Source organism: Ananas comosus, linkage group 10, assembly GCF_001540865.1.
Source record: "Ananas comosus cultivar F153 linkage group 10, ASM154086v1, whole genome shotgun sequence".
Taxonomy (NCBI): domain Eukaryota; kingdom Viridiplantae; phylum Streptophyta; class Magnoliopsida; order Poales; family Bromeliaceae; genus Ananas; species Ananas comosus.
Genome location: NC_033630.1, coordinates 3,006,833 through 3,021,974, shown reverse-complemented (window position 1 = coordinate 3,021,974; position 15,142 = coordinate 3,006,833). Strand labels below are relative to the sequence as shown.

Below are 15,142 nucleotides of genomic sequence, written 5' to 3'. Positions count from 1 at the left end.
GCACCAGGCTGTATCTTATCGATATTTTGTTTACACGATACGATGCGGTGGATACGGCCCGTGCAGATAGGCAATTTAATTATTGACTAGTGTAGTGACCCGCGCGATGCGACGGGCAAATATTGTTGTAGCGAAATTTTGTCTTCATCAAGATTTGAATACATATAATGATTAAAAGAAATCAAAAGAATGCCTCATAAGTTTACGAAAAAAAAAAAAAGCGACACATTCTAACCTCGCACAAATTTCTATACAGAGATGGCTTAAAGCAATTTAATCAGTTTACATTCAATAGGCAAAAGAAAAAAAAACACTTGAAGCTATAATTAAACAAAAGTAGTTGTAATTCAGCGACTTTAAACAAAAAAAAGTCTGGCATACTTGAAAAACTTCAGAATATAAAATATAATAAACTCATATAAGATTTAGAAGTAAAAAGTAGTAGAAACCTCGCAGCATGGAAGCTATCACCAAAACAATAAAAGTAGCCACTATTTTAAGTATAAAATATGATATACAGTTAAGGACAAAATAGTAAATACATAAAAGAACTAAAAAATTTTGAGTAACAAACAAATAAAAGTATAAGCAGTTAATTCAACAGCAGCATGAGTGACCATAGATATAATAAAATTGAGAGATGTATAAGCCGAGGAAAGAGTGCTTGTAGAAGTCCAGGAAAGAGTGCAAGAGTTGGCTGAAAGAAAAGGCAATAGTCAGTAAAAAATTAAAGAAAGAATGAAATATGACTAATAGAAAAACTTGATTGAGAAATATTACTAACCTACTGTCCCAAAAATATGCGATTGCAGTAGTTCGAAAATCAAGTGAAGCAGCAACTTACAAAATTAATTATAATATATAAGTTGCAAAACTTATAGTCAAATAATTTTAAAAAGGAATAGTAAGAAAACACCAACACAACAATCAAAGAAACTAATATAGAGACACACTGGTTGTAATTATTTCGCAATGTCCATCCTAGTTAATTTACTTTGTAAAATATGAATTAAGCCAATAGATAAGTTAAGCTGACATATTAGGCGGGCACAAATCCTATAGAAACCCACAATTAAGCAAGATAGTTAAACTAACAGGTATTTTGTACAAAAGTCCAAATATAAGAAAATACTGACATGTCGACAAAAGAAAATAGAATCTAATCAGAAACTATACCTCAAGTGAAGCAACAACTTTGAAAATTGATTATAAAAGTAAAAAAAACATCATAACAATGATCGAAAAGATATAAAGTGAAATAAAATAAAGAAACGGCACCTAAGGTTGAGTAGAAGCTAGAGGAATATCGGCAAGAACTTGTAGTAAAAAAAAGGGAAAAAAAATGCAAACCTAAAATAATGGTAAAATATATATCATAAGGAGTATAAGCAGTAGTAGTAGAAATTTGAGTAAATCAAAAAAGATCAACAGGTAGTAAAATTCTATTTTAAATATAGGCTCAGACATGTAATGAGTATTATCAATAGTCAACAATAGTTTTTTTCTCATTTCAGAAGTCTTTGAGAAAAGGTACCGCGTATAGTTATATGTTCTCAATAGCTTCTGCATATCTTGCTGGGGGTAATCACTGGTTGCATTTATTTAGTAACTGCCATCCTAGTTGATACCCACCGACAAAGAAATAGATTTTTTTTTGCTGCAAATAATTTTTTTACAGAGACATATTATATAGGCAGCAAAAAAGGACCACGGAGAATGAATCCGAACCATTTTCGTGTCCGGAGGGGATGAATAAGCCGAAACGAAGCGTCGCCAATGGAAATGGCGCGACCGTAAGAAGGATCGACCATGAACTCGACCCAACATTCCGGCTAGAGAGGAAACATTCCGTCCAGAGAGGGAACAGCAGTCGGAGCGGCACCTAGGGTCGAATGAAACGAAGCGTCACTAACGGGAACGGGCGCGATGGGAAGAAGGCCCGACCATGAGCTCGTCCCAACATTCTGTCCAAAGAGGGAACAGGAGTCTAAGCGGCACCTAGAGGGGCGAGCGACGGAGACGAAGGTGGAAGATGAAGTTATTTAGAAGCATAGAAAACTAAATGGGAAGCGGAGTAGGGAGGAAAAGTTATTTGGTTGGGTGGGACTCGCCCACTAATTAACAAAGTATCTTAAGATTACAGATAGGGTCCACAGAAAATTAGATTAAGCTAATGTTGCCATGTGGACAAAGAGAACGGGCTTTCATAGGGGCTATAGATATAGATGCATCCTTTGTCAAGGGGAATAACTGGTTGCAATTATTTTGTAATTGCCATTCTAGTTAATTTACTGTGTAAAATCTTCATTGACATTCAACCGTAATTTTATTTCATTTTGTCATAATCGCCAAATATATAAGTAATTACAAATGTAAACTATCTCAATCTTTGCTTCATCACTTGTTAAGCGAAATTCTTGGTTGCAACGGTTGCATAACTGCCATCCAAGTTGCCTTACCATGTATATACTCTTTTTATATTAATCATAAGATTATTCATTTTGTCATCATTTTGTCATCATTGCCAATGCCAACAAATAAAAAACTTAATATCACGTTCGTAGAACTTATTAGAAAGTATCTNCATAAAAGAATTCAACTATCAGACTAAAAGCAAATTCTTGTCATATATACAGCAAATTCTTGTCATATATACAGTAAAGCAAAGAATCCAAAAAATGCAGAAAAGTTTGACCTCATTATTCCTTGATCATCATTTTCAGTAGGTCTAAATAAGGAGTCTATCATTTCCACCTTTGGCGACTGGGTTCGGACAGATGCCCTATACTTTGAAATGAGAGGCCACTGTCTAGAACTAACAACCTAACAATTTCCACCAAACAAACACAGGGACAAGGTCAGCTATATTTTTTTCAAAAAGAAAAAGAAAAAAAACCCAAGCACCCAACAAAGATGGAATTTATATTTACAGCAGCAATTGATGGCACATCAGATTGCCCTGGCTGTCCATGGGAAACATCCATCCCCAAGATAATTGTGGGCATCTTAGACACCAGAGGAATAGCAGGAGTATGCTCAACATGCAACAACGAGTTGATTCCACCCAGCTGTTCATAGCCATAAGAAAGCAATTTAAGATTTAAAACAAAAGGAAATTATAATTTGACAAAAAGCATATAAAAAATGGACCTTGGCATTAATCTTTAGGAGCACATTTGTAAGGTACTGATCATTGACTCTAGTTGGAGCAATGCATTGTGTGACAATTCCAAATTCAGCGAGGCATTTTCTCTTCCAAGGTCCTATCATTGAACATGGCCAGAAACTAAGAAAAGGATCATAAGAGTGGTGAAAGTGCAATTTCACAGAACAGACCATAAACATCACAGTTCTTCCGCTCAGGCAAAAGGCAGAGAAGGAAACGTGGTGCTCCTGGAAGCTTTGTCTTAATTTGTTGAAACATGTCTTCCACCCTAGCAGTGGGAGGAGCTCGCCTCAACTGAGGACTCTCTTCAAATACATCGAATGGTTGCTCAATGGACTAAAGAGTAGCAAAAAAATAGCAATGAATAAATACAGATTAAAAGGACACAAAGAGTAACAAGATAACAAGGATAACCTACAATTCCTTTCATATCTCCACATTTGATCAGATCTCGGACAAGAGACCTGATATCACAACGAGCCGAGAAATTGACCACAGCCCAGCGATCAACATTTGAGGGCTGAACCAGTTTCTGCAAAAAGGAAAACAGCGAATTTTCTTTTTTTATCATAATCAAAAAGTTATGGGATGAAGCAATAGAACAACAAAAAATGACCTTGTTGTTGAAGTTCCATCTCCCATTTCGTGGAAGAAAATCTTCACCGTTACCAACTTTCAGCTATTGGTCAAGAAAGTTTGTTAGCATTAACAAGGAATATAGTAATCATAACTGATAGTTTTTAATGTTGATGCTAACCTTTGGGGCTGGTAAAACACGGCCTTCCACTTGTGTAAAACTTGTAGCAATGGAAATACCGCAAGCCCGCAGCATTGGCTCAGAATCATAATTGCTGTGCTTTAAGGCCTACATAGAGGGCAAAAAAACGGAGACAACTAAGGACAAGCGAGGACACACAGACACACAAACAGACATACGCACACGCATGCGCGCACACGAATAGAGAGAAGAAGAGAGACTCACATCATTTAAAACCCTCATTCTCTCTTGAGGCTTCTGCCTCGATTTCTCCACCAGTGAGGCACGTTGAAGGTTAGATAAAGCCTTTGTGTATCTTTGCAGTGATACTAAATTGCATAACTGGGAAGTGAAAGAAGCATCAACAAATTTATAAGCATCGAAAACTAAAAATACTTCCACAAATAAATTAAAAAACAAACAGACCTCCATGGGAATGTACGTGGGGCGCTTTGGTTTTCCAACATTAATGCATGGCAGATCAGCCGAATACCTTAACTCAATATTCCGATGTTTAACAAAATACTCATAGACTGTTATTTCTGAAGTATGGAAATCTTCACCATTTCCATCCCTACCATTTCTCTGCTTTAATACAAACCTGATGAAACAATAATGACAGACAGACATTAGCTAACAACATACAAATTCAATCTACTCCATGAAATCGATAAATAAGGCATCAAAGATACAAAAGAACCATGAGTAATGTTGACTTCGATTTCTCCTGAATTCTCTTGGTGAGTAAATTTTAAACATTCATGGTAAGATAAAGGTTAAGTACACATCATATAAATTCAAAGAAATAATTACATTTGCTCATTGCACGGCAGTTCACTCAAGCCAACAATCTTGTATTCAGTATTTTGTGGACTTGTCTTTATACTCAGATTTTTCAGCATGCGCTTAGCCTGTACCACCACCAAATAGAACCAATATATATATATATATATAGCATTTGGTCTAGGGCCAATGATAAATCAAAATATGCCAATGATAAATCAAAATATTACCACGCATGACCAAACGGATAGATAGTGGAAAAAGGACTAAAACTGAAGATTTTATTCATATATTAACCCTGCCTCTTATAAATCTAAATTTTCAATAGTGCCCTTTCTTAAAAAAACATATCTTTCATAATTGAGCAAAAAAACTTTGCTTAAAACTGACATTAAAAAACTACCAATTCCTTTTTTATTGAAATTAAGAAGTTCACAAAAAAGTGTATTGAGATCAAAACCGACCTCCATCACCATGACCTCCTCTAACCCTTTCGAAATCTCTCAACCCCCATCCCAACGCGCGACCACGATCGCGACGACGCAATTGGCGAGATGGTGATGACGAACCAGTCGCTCGCGAGCATGAAGGCGAAGGGGTTAATCAACAAATATTAGAAAGAAAACGTAATTATATCAAAATTGGTGATGAAACAAATTCGCAAACTTGCATAATCTAGCTAGCTCAAAAATTTGTCATACATTCAAAAAATTAAAAAACGAAACTCTTCAGGTCGATGAGAGAAACTAAAACTGTAAATTATTAAACAGGGATAAAAACATGGAGGGAATTGACATATGCACATATTAGGTAGAAAGAAAATTACCATTTAAAACCGTGGCTTCCTGATGTACTCCCCAGAATATGGGGTCGAGCAAGGACATCATAAATTATAGGCCGCTCAAATCATGGAATCACCAAATGCGTTCCTTCAGGGTAAACCTAAATTAGCGAAAGTTTGCATTAGATAAAAAGCAAATAAGCAGGTTCCATACAAACCAGTAAAAAAAAAAACACTGTACAAAAACAAAATTTAAGTTTAGTGAAATAACTATAGAACCATTCCTTATGAGTCCACTAATTTTACGTGATTGGCTGCATTGTGACAACATGATATAGTGATTTTTTTTCCTATTGAAAATTTGTCAGATTTGAATAGTGAAAAAAAAAGGGAACTGTTATCACATCCAAAAACATTCAAAAGAGGAACATCAACAGAGAGAGTTTTTTATTTTTCTCACCTCCGAATCGCTCGACCCCTTGGCTGTAATCGAGCCTCTTGACTGTAATCGAGAAGCCTTTGCTCGATCCGCTTCCCCGGAGGTGAAATCGAAGCCGTGTAGGGACCGCTACCAAAATCAGAGATGAAAAAAATCACCAAGAGATGCAAAATAAATTTTTTTTACAGAGGCATAGTATATAGGCAGCAAGAAGGGACTAAAGAGACTAAATAAATATATATGTATACATTTTATTTTGAAACAAATCTATAAGTGTTGTGACATCTTCAACTAAAGGACATTTTTATAATTGTGAGGAGCATTAAAAAAGGATCTGTTTTCACCTCCAAAACATTCGAAAACATCAAAAGAGCGAGCTTTCTTTTTTTCTCACCTCCGAACCACTCAGCCTCTTGACAGTAATCGAGCCTCTTGACTGTAATCAAGAAGCTTCCGCTCGATCCGCTTCCCTGGAGGTGAAATCAAAGCCCGCAGAGTGATCACTACCAAATCAGATAAGAAAAAAATCACCAGGAAACGCAAATATTTTTTTTACAGAGGGATATTATATAGGCAGTAAGAAGGAACCATGGAGAATAAATTCGCACCATTTTCGTGACCGGAAGGGATGCATAAGCCGAAACGAAGCGTTGCTAACGGGAACGGCGCGACCGGAAGAAGGGACGGCCATGAACTCGGCCAAGATTCCGTCCAAAGAGGGAACGGTTGTCGGAGCGGCATCTAGGGTGCGAACGAAACGAAGCGACCGGAGGTGATGCATAAGCCGAAACGAAGCGTCGCTAACGGGAACGGCGCGACCAGAAGAAGGGACGGCCATGAACTCGGCCAATATTCCGTCCAGAGAGGGAACGGGAGTCGGAGCGGCACCTAGAAAGGCGAGCGAAGGAGACGGTGGTGGAAAAGACGAAATTAATTAGAAAATAAAAAATTAAATGGGAAACAGAATAGAACAAATTTTTAGGTTGGGTGGGCCCCACCCACTAATTAACAGTCTCTTAGAATGACAGGTAGGGTCCACCAAAAATTAGATTAAGCTAATGCTGCCACGTGGACAAAGAGAACACGGGCTTTCATAAGGTTATAGATTCTGACTACTTTTGGACCAATAGAGTTTTCAGGACCCGATCCAATTAGAAAAGTGAACCCAATCCAAACAAAACGGGTAGCGGCAAATGGTGAAGCCCTAATGCCGCGGTGAAGGAGATGCTGCATCTCCCGAAAATGTCGTACCCAATTTGCCATTTGGGGAGGAGGGGGAGGAGCAGCTGCAGTAGCTTGATCTCGCAGCTGAGTTGGCGGCGATTGCGATCGAGCTCGGCCATGGCGCGGGGGGGAGAAGGGGAGGAGCTCGGGGGGTTCTCGGAATCCATGGAGAGGCTCAGGAACTACGAGAGGATCGGCGTGCCCAGAGGCGCAGGGACCGACTCCGGCGACGGCTTCGACCTTGGCCGGATGCGGCGGTTGCTCCGCCGCCTCGGCGATCCCCACGCCCTGTTCAAGGTCAAATCGCTCCTCTGTATTTTCCCCCCCATCCTTTTTTTTTTAAAAGTAAAAACGCATTGAGAATCCCTCACCTATGGGCCATGCTGAAACAGCCCCCTTAACTTTTAATTATTCTTTTTTAGTTTGAGTTTTTATAGTTAGTCAAGTTAGAATTTTATTAAATTTAATGACTTTGTTAGGAATTGACCATTAATCGGTTTACTTTATTCACTAAAAAGTGATTAGAATCATTAAATTTGGTGAAATTATAAATAATTTGAGAAATTTCCTTTTTTTTTTTTTTGACTTAAGTCCCTTAATTCTGAAAAACACAAAAAAAGAGGCCTATAGGTGAGCGGTCTCCATACATTTTCATTCTCTTTTTTCTTTTTTTGGTTTTTGAAAAGTCTCAATTGCGTACAATTAAGTGGTTTTGCGGTAACATGTATTGTGTTTTTGGGGGCAAATGCATATATATCACTGCAAAGTTTGAAAAATGCGGATTTGCCACGCAAAATTGTAATTCTTTTTTTACAAGTTATCATTTTCAAATGGATTCCCTCAAAATTTCAAAATGTTGCAGATTAATCTATGATAATTGACTATGTCAGTTCACGACCATTATGCTTTTGACAAAAAATAGATAAAAACGTACAAAACTTACCTGAACTATGGCCTATTTTGAATTGGCTACCAACCTTTTAAAAATTTGATTTTATTATCCAATCTTTCAATTTGTTTGATTTGAGTCAGTCAACGGCACTTTGACTTTAAAATTTGAATCCGTCATTCATCATTATAAGTTTAGCTAGTATACTTCATGCAATTTTGCATTTATAAATTTACTAAATTAAGCAATTAGCGTAAATTTTAAAATCAAGTAGCTGACTCAAATCAAACAAATTGAAAGGTTGAATATTAAAATTAATTTTTTGCAAAGTTGGGTAGCCGATTCAAAATAGTCCATACTTCAAGTAAGCTCTATGTCTTTACCCAAAAAAAAGACATGACACAAAATATAGAATAGTGACGTTATAAAGGTACTCATTCGACCGTACGATGGCCATTTTTACAGGAAAAATTCTGCTTTAGCTCGTCGGTCAGCTGGCAGAGGGATAAATTTGCAAATATTTAACATGTGTAGGGGATATGTTTAGTCTGTAAAATTTGTGAGGGACTAATCTGCAATTTCATTACTTCACAGAGATATACAAGCAATTTTCCCTTGCTCTGAGGTAGCTGAATCTGTTTTTAGGCTTCTGGGTTTTATGTACTACTGGACTGAATGAATTTCTATATGAATGTTCTATGCACGTTCTTGATATTTATGAGCAAGACAAAGTTGATAGAGAATTCAATTTTTGCAGTCAACTTTAATTTTTCAGATTAGAATAGTCAAATAGTCGAATATATATGGCAATGTCACTGTTGTGATCTTGTCTATAGGCTGTTCATATCGCTGGCACTAAAGGGAAAGGTTCATCTGCAGCATTTCTGTCCAATATTTTACGAGAAGGCGGCTATAAAGTTGGCTGCTATACCAGGTTTTACATGTTTTTCCAATTTCTTGCAACAATCTGCAGCAATAACATAACTTTGGAAAATTATTTAACATGAGAATGAGATGGGCGTTGATGCACTTCTATTTTCAGTTTATTGATTCTTTAAAATTTATGTTAAGCTTTCATTCTATTTGCATACCTTTTATCTTCTAATTATCACACCATATTTTATCCTCATTTTCTGTTTCATGTTTTGTTTGTTCGTTTTTTTTTTTTTTTTATTTTTTTATTTTTTATTTTATAAGTTTTATGGGTAAGTATCAGACATTTTTATTTTTTGACGTGGAAGCAATTAAATTATTTAAGCAGCCATTCAATTTTGCGGCTATAATTACTTCTAATTATCTCTAGTCAAGGTTGGCTGCAAAACATCTAATGCCCTTGTTGTGCAGTCCACATCTTTTGACCATTCGGGAACGGATTTCTTTAGGAAGAAATGGAGATCCTGTTTCAGCTGAATTACTAAGGGATACTTTCCATGGAGCGAAGGGAGTTCTTGATCAATCGATAGAGCTGGAAAATGGAGCTCTGACCCATTTTGAGGTATGTATTTTGCGATAAGCACTTAGTGCTTTGTTGCATTTGCTTTCACATGTTTAGATGCAACTGGGGCTGTTTATTTTGTAGCTTTCACTGCTATTTACTTAGTGTAAAACTATTTGGATTCCATGCATGCTTCTACAATTCAATATTTATTGCTTTTACAACGAGTGTTTTGTTCTGTCACCTCTTTTTTTTTTTAAGGGTTTTTGTGATTTGAGCATATTTCATGCATTTGTAGGTGTTCACAGCTCTTGCTTTTCTTCTGTTTTCTCAAGAGAAAGTTGACATCGCCATTATTGAAGTAAGTAGAATGCAATACTTTTCTACCTAATGGTCCTTCTAGGGGTTCGAATGCTTATATTTATTTATTGGAGATATAGCACTAACTAGAAATATGCTTCTGTTTGTGCTTTCGATAGATTAGCAATAGTATGTTGTAATATCATCATGGTAATTATATCCCTTGTTTGTAACAGGCTGGTCTTGGAGGTGCAAGGGATGCAACCAATGTAATTCGCAACAGTGAACTTGCTGCCTCTGTATTAACTTCGATTGGCGAGGAACATTTGGCTGCTCTGGGTGGTTCTTTAGAAAGTGTGGCGATGGCAAAGTCAGGAATAATCAAGCAGGGGCGTCCGGTTGTGTAGTTTTCACCACTTGGTTCTTTCACATACCTTCCCCTTTTATTTGTTATTGTTGATTATACAACTTCTAATTAACACTCCCATAACAAAATTTCGGAAGTGCTGATCAGAGTAGCTTAGTAACTAGTACTTCTATCCTTAAGTAGCTATACTACACTGAGCTGAAATCCTCTAGAAATACTTAAATTATAATGTTTTTTCTAATTTTTCAGGTTATTATTGGTGGCCCTCTTGAGGAAAAAATTGAGCGCATTATTAAGGATAGGGCATCTGTCATGAATTCTCCGGTCATATCGGCATGTGATCCTGGAATACGGAGCATTTTAAAATGCTTTGCGAGAGACGATGACGAACCTCGCCAAACTTGTGACATAGTTGTTGACATTCAAAAAGACATGAAACTGGTAAAATTTGGTAGCAAATTTTTCTTATTTTTGGGTTTGCGGTGGGGGTTTTTTTTTTTGGAGGGGGGGGAGAGATATGTATATATTTTTCCCTGCAAAAATTCTATTTATGTAAATACCAGTGTACAATCTGAATTTTCATATATGCCCTCAACTAGTGCAATCTCTTATAAAAACGTCCTTATCTTTTGTTGGGGAGTTATCCAATTTATGGGGAGAATTTTTTGCAAGTACAATAGCGTGTATCTTAAAAAAAAAGGGAAAAAATTGACTTTTGAAGAGCATAAACATTTCTCTGCATAAGAGTATTTCTTCCTTAGAGGATTTGCTTTTACTCATCAGGAGATAGCTGAAATATTATGCAGAGTATCAAATTACACGATTTGAAACTTCACATGCTTGGAGCTCATCAGCTACAAAATGCTGTTACGGCAACATGTACAGCCCTCTGCCTCAGTAAACAAGGTAAAAGGTCTGTATAACTCTGGTTCTGTAATTCATAAATGAAAATTGCCTAACTGTACTTCTGATGAGTGCTAGTGATATCAATCAAACTTTTAAAGTGAATTCTTGAATCATCTCTGTATAATAGCATGTCCTAATAATCACGCTTAAAACAAGGTTGGAGAATATCGGATGCATCCATTCGAGCTGGCTTGGAAAGGACAAAGTTGCATGGTAGAAACCAATTTCTGACTCAGAAGGAAGCCTCAGCTTTTGGGCTTCAAGAAGTGTCATTACTTGTTGATGGAGGTTTTATTGATGTTCCAACCATGATTTTTATCTTCTTGGATTTTTTTTTTTTTTTTTTTTTTTTTTTTTTTTGTTCGCCGAGAGGCCTTTTGACATTTGGAAATATGTTCCAGCTCATACTGAAGCTTCTGCGAAGGGCCTATCAGATGTAATAAGAATGGCGCATCCGGATGGGCCGTTGGCTCTTGTGGTGGCAATGGCGAGCGATAAAGATCATCTTGCATTTGCTCAACAGCTTCTTTCAGGTAGTGTAAATACACACTTGAGTCATTTACTACCTTTGCCGAATCTGTAATTCTTCTTATAACACCTTGAGCCTCCTTGCGCCTTTGTATGCTGTACTATTGTTGGCAACCGGTGTAACATGTGTTTCTAATTAATGTGGATCTGCGACCTTACATAACAGTTACTGCAGTTCCAACAATCACTCTTCTTTATCAGTTTCTTTATTTTCTTTTCATGATTTCTGCTTTCTGAAGGCTGTGCTTCTCTAAAATTTCAAAGTGAAATTTCGTTTCTTTACTGGAAATTTGCTCTTTATGTGGGGAAAGAACCTGCACAATGTGCTAACAATGCATGAACGATCCTCTTCTCCTTTCCCCATCAAAAATATTCCTCAATTAGTTAGTTACGAGATTACCTCGAACTGATTTGAACTTCCCTATCAAATACTATCTTTCCGCGTCATAGGCAAGAATTATTGACCGCCAAAGTTGTATAATTAGGTGAAATAATCAAAGTTTAATGTCTAATTCTTGGAGGATTAGCCATGCTGCTGCAAATGCCGTGAAGTTTCTGTGTACTAAAGTTTGTTTTTCTCGTTCATGCCTTAATTCTTTCAAGCACTTATATCTAGAATTTCTTTCACAGGCAGGAGACCTGACATCGTCCTTTTAACTGAGACGAGCATAAGTGGAGGAAAATCCCGCACGAGTTCGGCTTCAGCTCTGAAAAATATATGGATAAAGGCTGCGCAAGACCTCAGTATCAATCTCATAGACCTTGGAGCGGTCGAACTTCACAAACTTTCCAAGGATAATAATTGCTCGTTCGTATCAATGAGTGACAACGAAACTATGTTGATCGGTTACCAAGTTGCACCGGTTAATGATTCGATCAGGGTTTGTTCTCAGTTGCTTCAGTCGAAGGAGCAGGATCAGAATGGTCTCATTGTTGTAACAGGCTCCCTGCATATAGTATCGTCGCTGTTAGCGGCTGTATACAAGTAATAGTTGTAGTTTATTCTATTTATTTTTTGTAGGTCTTTTTGATATTCAAGGACCTGATAAACAGCAGGGGTTGTTAAAAGGCAATGTTGTTGACCTTGCTGTTTAGCTGTATTATTATTGCATTTCTACCGTTTTTTCGATTGATGCTGTAAAATTTCTAATTGTTGGTACTAAATTTTTTGTCAAAGAAAATGTTGAGGCAGTGTTTATACATCATCTTTTTGTCAATGAATTAAATCTAAGTGTTAATTTGACTCGTATTAGAGCTTCGGAAGGTGTTAAGTTTGCTTTCAAAAGAGAGGGAGAGAGTAAAACTTTGACAAATATTTACAGGCTACTGGCGAAATTAACCTCGTCCTTGTGTTTTTAGTGGGTCTTTTCATATTTGATAATTGGATGATTGGATTCTAATGTATAGGATCTTATGGGATTAGATGTAATGGATCCGGGTTGGTTGGCATTCCATTCCGTTCCGATCCTTTCTGAATGAGGTGGTAAGTAAGTAAGAGTCGCAAATAAGAAAAATATAAACCCCTTCTAAATTCGCTCTGATATGCTAAAAAATGAAGCGGGAGGTGGGAATCTCCTTCGTCCGTCTAGATTCCACAAAATAAGAAAAAAAAAATCTAACCAGCTCCGAATATGTTCTGATTCACTAAAAAAATTTGAGGTATGTCTCTGAATCTGTCCCGTTTGCGGCCCTATATGCTTGGCTTCACTTCTTATAAGATAAATCTGAGTTCCAAAATATCCGCTCAAAAAAGAGAAAGGAAATAAGGCAAGTCATTTTTGGGCATAAGCAACACTCAGAAAATTTCAAATTTTCACACAATAAACCCTTTTTTTTTGTTACAGAAAATCCATGGGTTAAAATTCCATTAAAAAAGGTCAGTTACAAACATTTTTTTTAACCTTTTTATTAATAATCCAATAAAAACTATTTACATGTGAACTGATCTCTCTTTTTTGAACTCAATCTACCACAAACCCATCATATAACCTTCAATCTGACCGTACCACACCACTTCGATGAGTTAAAAACTTAAATCTATTTGATCTGAACCTGCTAATTTATGTTCATACTTTATTCTCTTTATAATTATCCAGCTCATCAATTTTTCTATAAAATATATTATCAGTTAAATATTATTATTGTTTTCTAATTAAATAATATTACTAATTTGGCATGCTATCATGCGATTAATAACATGAGAAGAAAACCGTGAAGAGAGACTGAATTTCGTGCTAATTGAGTGGACTCCAATACATTAATTTATTGTAGAGAATAATTTGGATTTGACCCTACTACTCCACTTTTTTGCACATAAACAATTTATGTCTTGAGGACTTGTAATGCAGTGGCAACACATTAATTTAACTCAAATTTTTTTAGTTATTATAATTAAGTATTCCAATCTAATTTAGTCGACTAAATTAGAATATTTTACTGAAATGGTATTTTATTTATTATTTACATGATCGATCATAATATTATTATAATTTTAGTGCATCAACAATATATTGCTGTCTATTTAACTTAACTAAATTATAAAATATAATTATAATAATTTTTAAAAAATTAAAATTTTAGGACTAAAATGTCACGTGTCTTTTAGATGAAAGGTGTAGTTAGATTAAAAAAAAACTTCTACCAAACCAGAAGTCACAGGCTGCACATTTCCTTGCCATTATTTATGTCCAAGCATTGTTATTTGTACACTTTAAAAGAAAGTATACGTTTTATTTCTTTTTATTTAAGAGTCAATAATTACTTCTTATTTTTATCAATTTTTTTTGAAGTACAAAATTGTAATTTTTTTTTTCTAATTTTAAAACTAAAGAAATATAAAATCTACATTCCAATATGAGGTATACAAATAGGTAGGGCTGGTAATGAGCCAAACACGAACTAGTTAGGACAAGCTCGTGTTTATTTATTTATAAATAAGCTGAACACGAGCTAAGTCGTTGAATATCGAGCTAAAAAATTTAGTTCATATTCAACTTGTTTATTAACGAGTTGAAATAAGTTTATTTGTAAACATAATGTTAGATTGGTCATTTGGTTGTCCTACTATTGGGAGAAAAGTTAAAAAAATTTTAAAAAATTAAAATTTTAATTTAATAATTAAAATTTATAGAATATAAATCTTTTTATATTTGGTTTGATCTAAAATCTAAATAGTATATATATATTCGAGCTGTATCGTGCATAATACGAACGAACTAATTCAATATATTTAACATGTTAAGGTTTCGATCTAAAAAATTTAACTTTTACACAACTTGTTTATTAAATAAATGATAGATCTCGATTTCATTCAAGTCCAAAAGGAACTGACTCGCAAATTATAAGCCTTAAATTGCTTTTTTTTTTTTTTAGGAACTCTTATGTTTCTTCTGTGCTCATCTTCTCTTCTTCTTTTTTCTTTTCTCTTTTCACTTTGCTACTTAAAAAAAAAGGAAAAAACTCCAAACCTCCCTCTCTTTTTCCTCTTCTTCTTTGAGCTCCTCCTTTTTCTCTCCCACTCATTTCTCTTTTACTTTTTTTTTTTTTTTCATTTTTTTTTTCTCCCTC

At 35.6% G+C, this 15,142-nt stretch overlaps 2 protein-coding genes across 3 annotated transcripts; one reads left to right on the top strand and one right to left on the bottom strand.

Annotated features, from left to right (window-relative positions):
- LOC109716183 (protein argonaute 4B-like) lies at window positions 2,632-6,651 on the bottom strand. 2 transcript variants are annotated; one of them, XM_020241513.1, is made up of 14 exons: window positions 6,535-6,651; window positions 6,271-6,396; window positions 5,948-6,055; window positions 5,533-5,648; window positions 4,737-4,834; window positions 4,350-4,524; window positions 4,149-4,265; window positions 3,924-4,031; window positions 3,783-3,845; window positions 3,585-3,698; window positions 3,337-3,502; window positions 3,151-3,263; window positions 2,931-3,068; window positions 2,632-2,823 (listed from the first exon to the last, which is right to left on the bottom strand). In XM_020241513.1, exons 4-14 carry the CDS (start codon window positions 5,533-5,535, stop codon window positions 2,647-2,649), a joined length of 1,272 nt encoding a protein of 423 aa, XP_020097102.1. In that variant the 5' UTR covers window positions 5,536-5,648; window positions 5,948-6,055; window positions 6,271-6,396; window positions 6,535-6,651; the 3' UTR covers window positions 2,632-2,646. The 2 variants fall into 2 exon arrangements, with proteins under 2 accessions (XP_020097102.1, XP_020097101.1); XM_020241512.1 differs by lacking the exons at window positions 5,533-5,648; window positions 5,948-6,055; window positions 6,271-6,396; window positions 6,535-6,651 and adding an exon at window positions 5,171-5,441.
- Window positions 7,135-12,778, top strand: LOC109716182 (dihydrofolate synthetase). The gene is made up of 10 exons (XM_020241511.1): window positions 7,135-7,447; window positions 8,876-8,973; window positions 9,384-9,534; window positions 9,773-9,835; window positions 10,011-10,172; window positions 10,391-10,582; window positions 10,948-11,047; window positions 11,204-11,335; window positions 11,449-11,580; window positions 12,206-12,778. The coding sequence occupies exons 1-10, from the start codon at window positions 7,151-7,153 to the stop codon at window positions 12,562-12,564; spliced, it is 1,686 nt and encodes a 561-aa protein (XP_020097100.1). The 5' UTR covers window positions 7,135-7,150; the 3' UTR covers window positions 12,565-12,778.

Bases quoted from the DNA above. Each gene is read 5' to 3' on its own strand.
- LOC109716182 (XM_020241511.1), top strand. From the start codon at position 7,151: ATGCTGCATCTCCCGAAAATGTCGTACCCAATTTGCCATTTGGGGAGG. The intron at 7,448-8,875 runs GTCAAATCGCTC...TCTTGTCTATAG, and splicing joins ATCCCCACGCCCTGTTCAAG to GCTGTTCATATCGCTGGCAC. The intron at 8,974-9,383 runs GTTTTACATGTT...CTTGTTGTGCAG, and splicing joins AAAGTTGGCTGCTATACCAG to TCCACATCTTTTGACCATTC.
- LOC109716183 (XM_020241512.1), bottom strand. The intron at 3,264-3,336 runs GTCTGTTCTGTG...GTTCAATGATAG, and splicing joins GAAGAACTGTGATGTTTATG to GACCTTGGAAGAGAAAATGC. The intron at 2,824-2,930 runs GTAAATATAAAT...GGAAATTGTTAG, and splicing joins ATGTGCCATCAATTGCTGCT to GTTGTTAGTTCTAGACAGTG.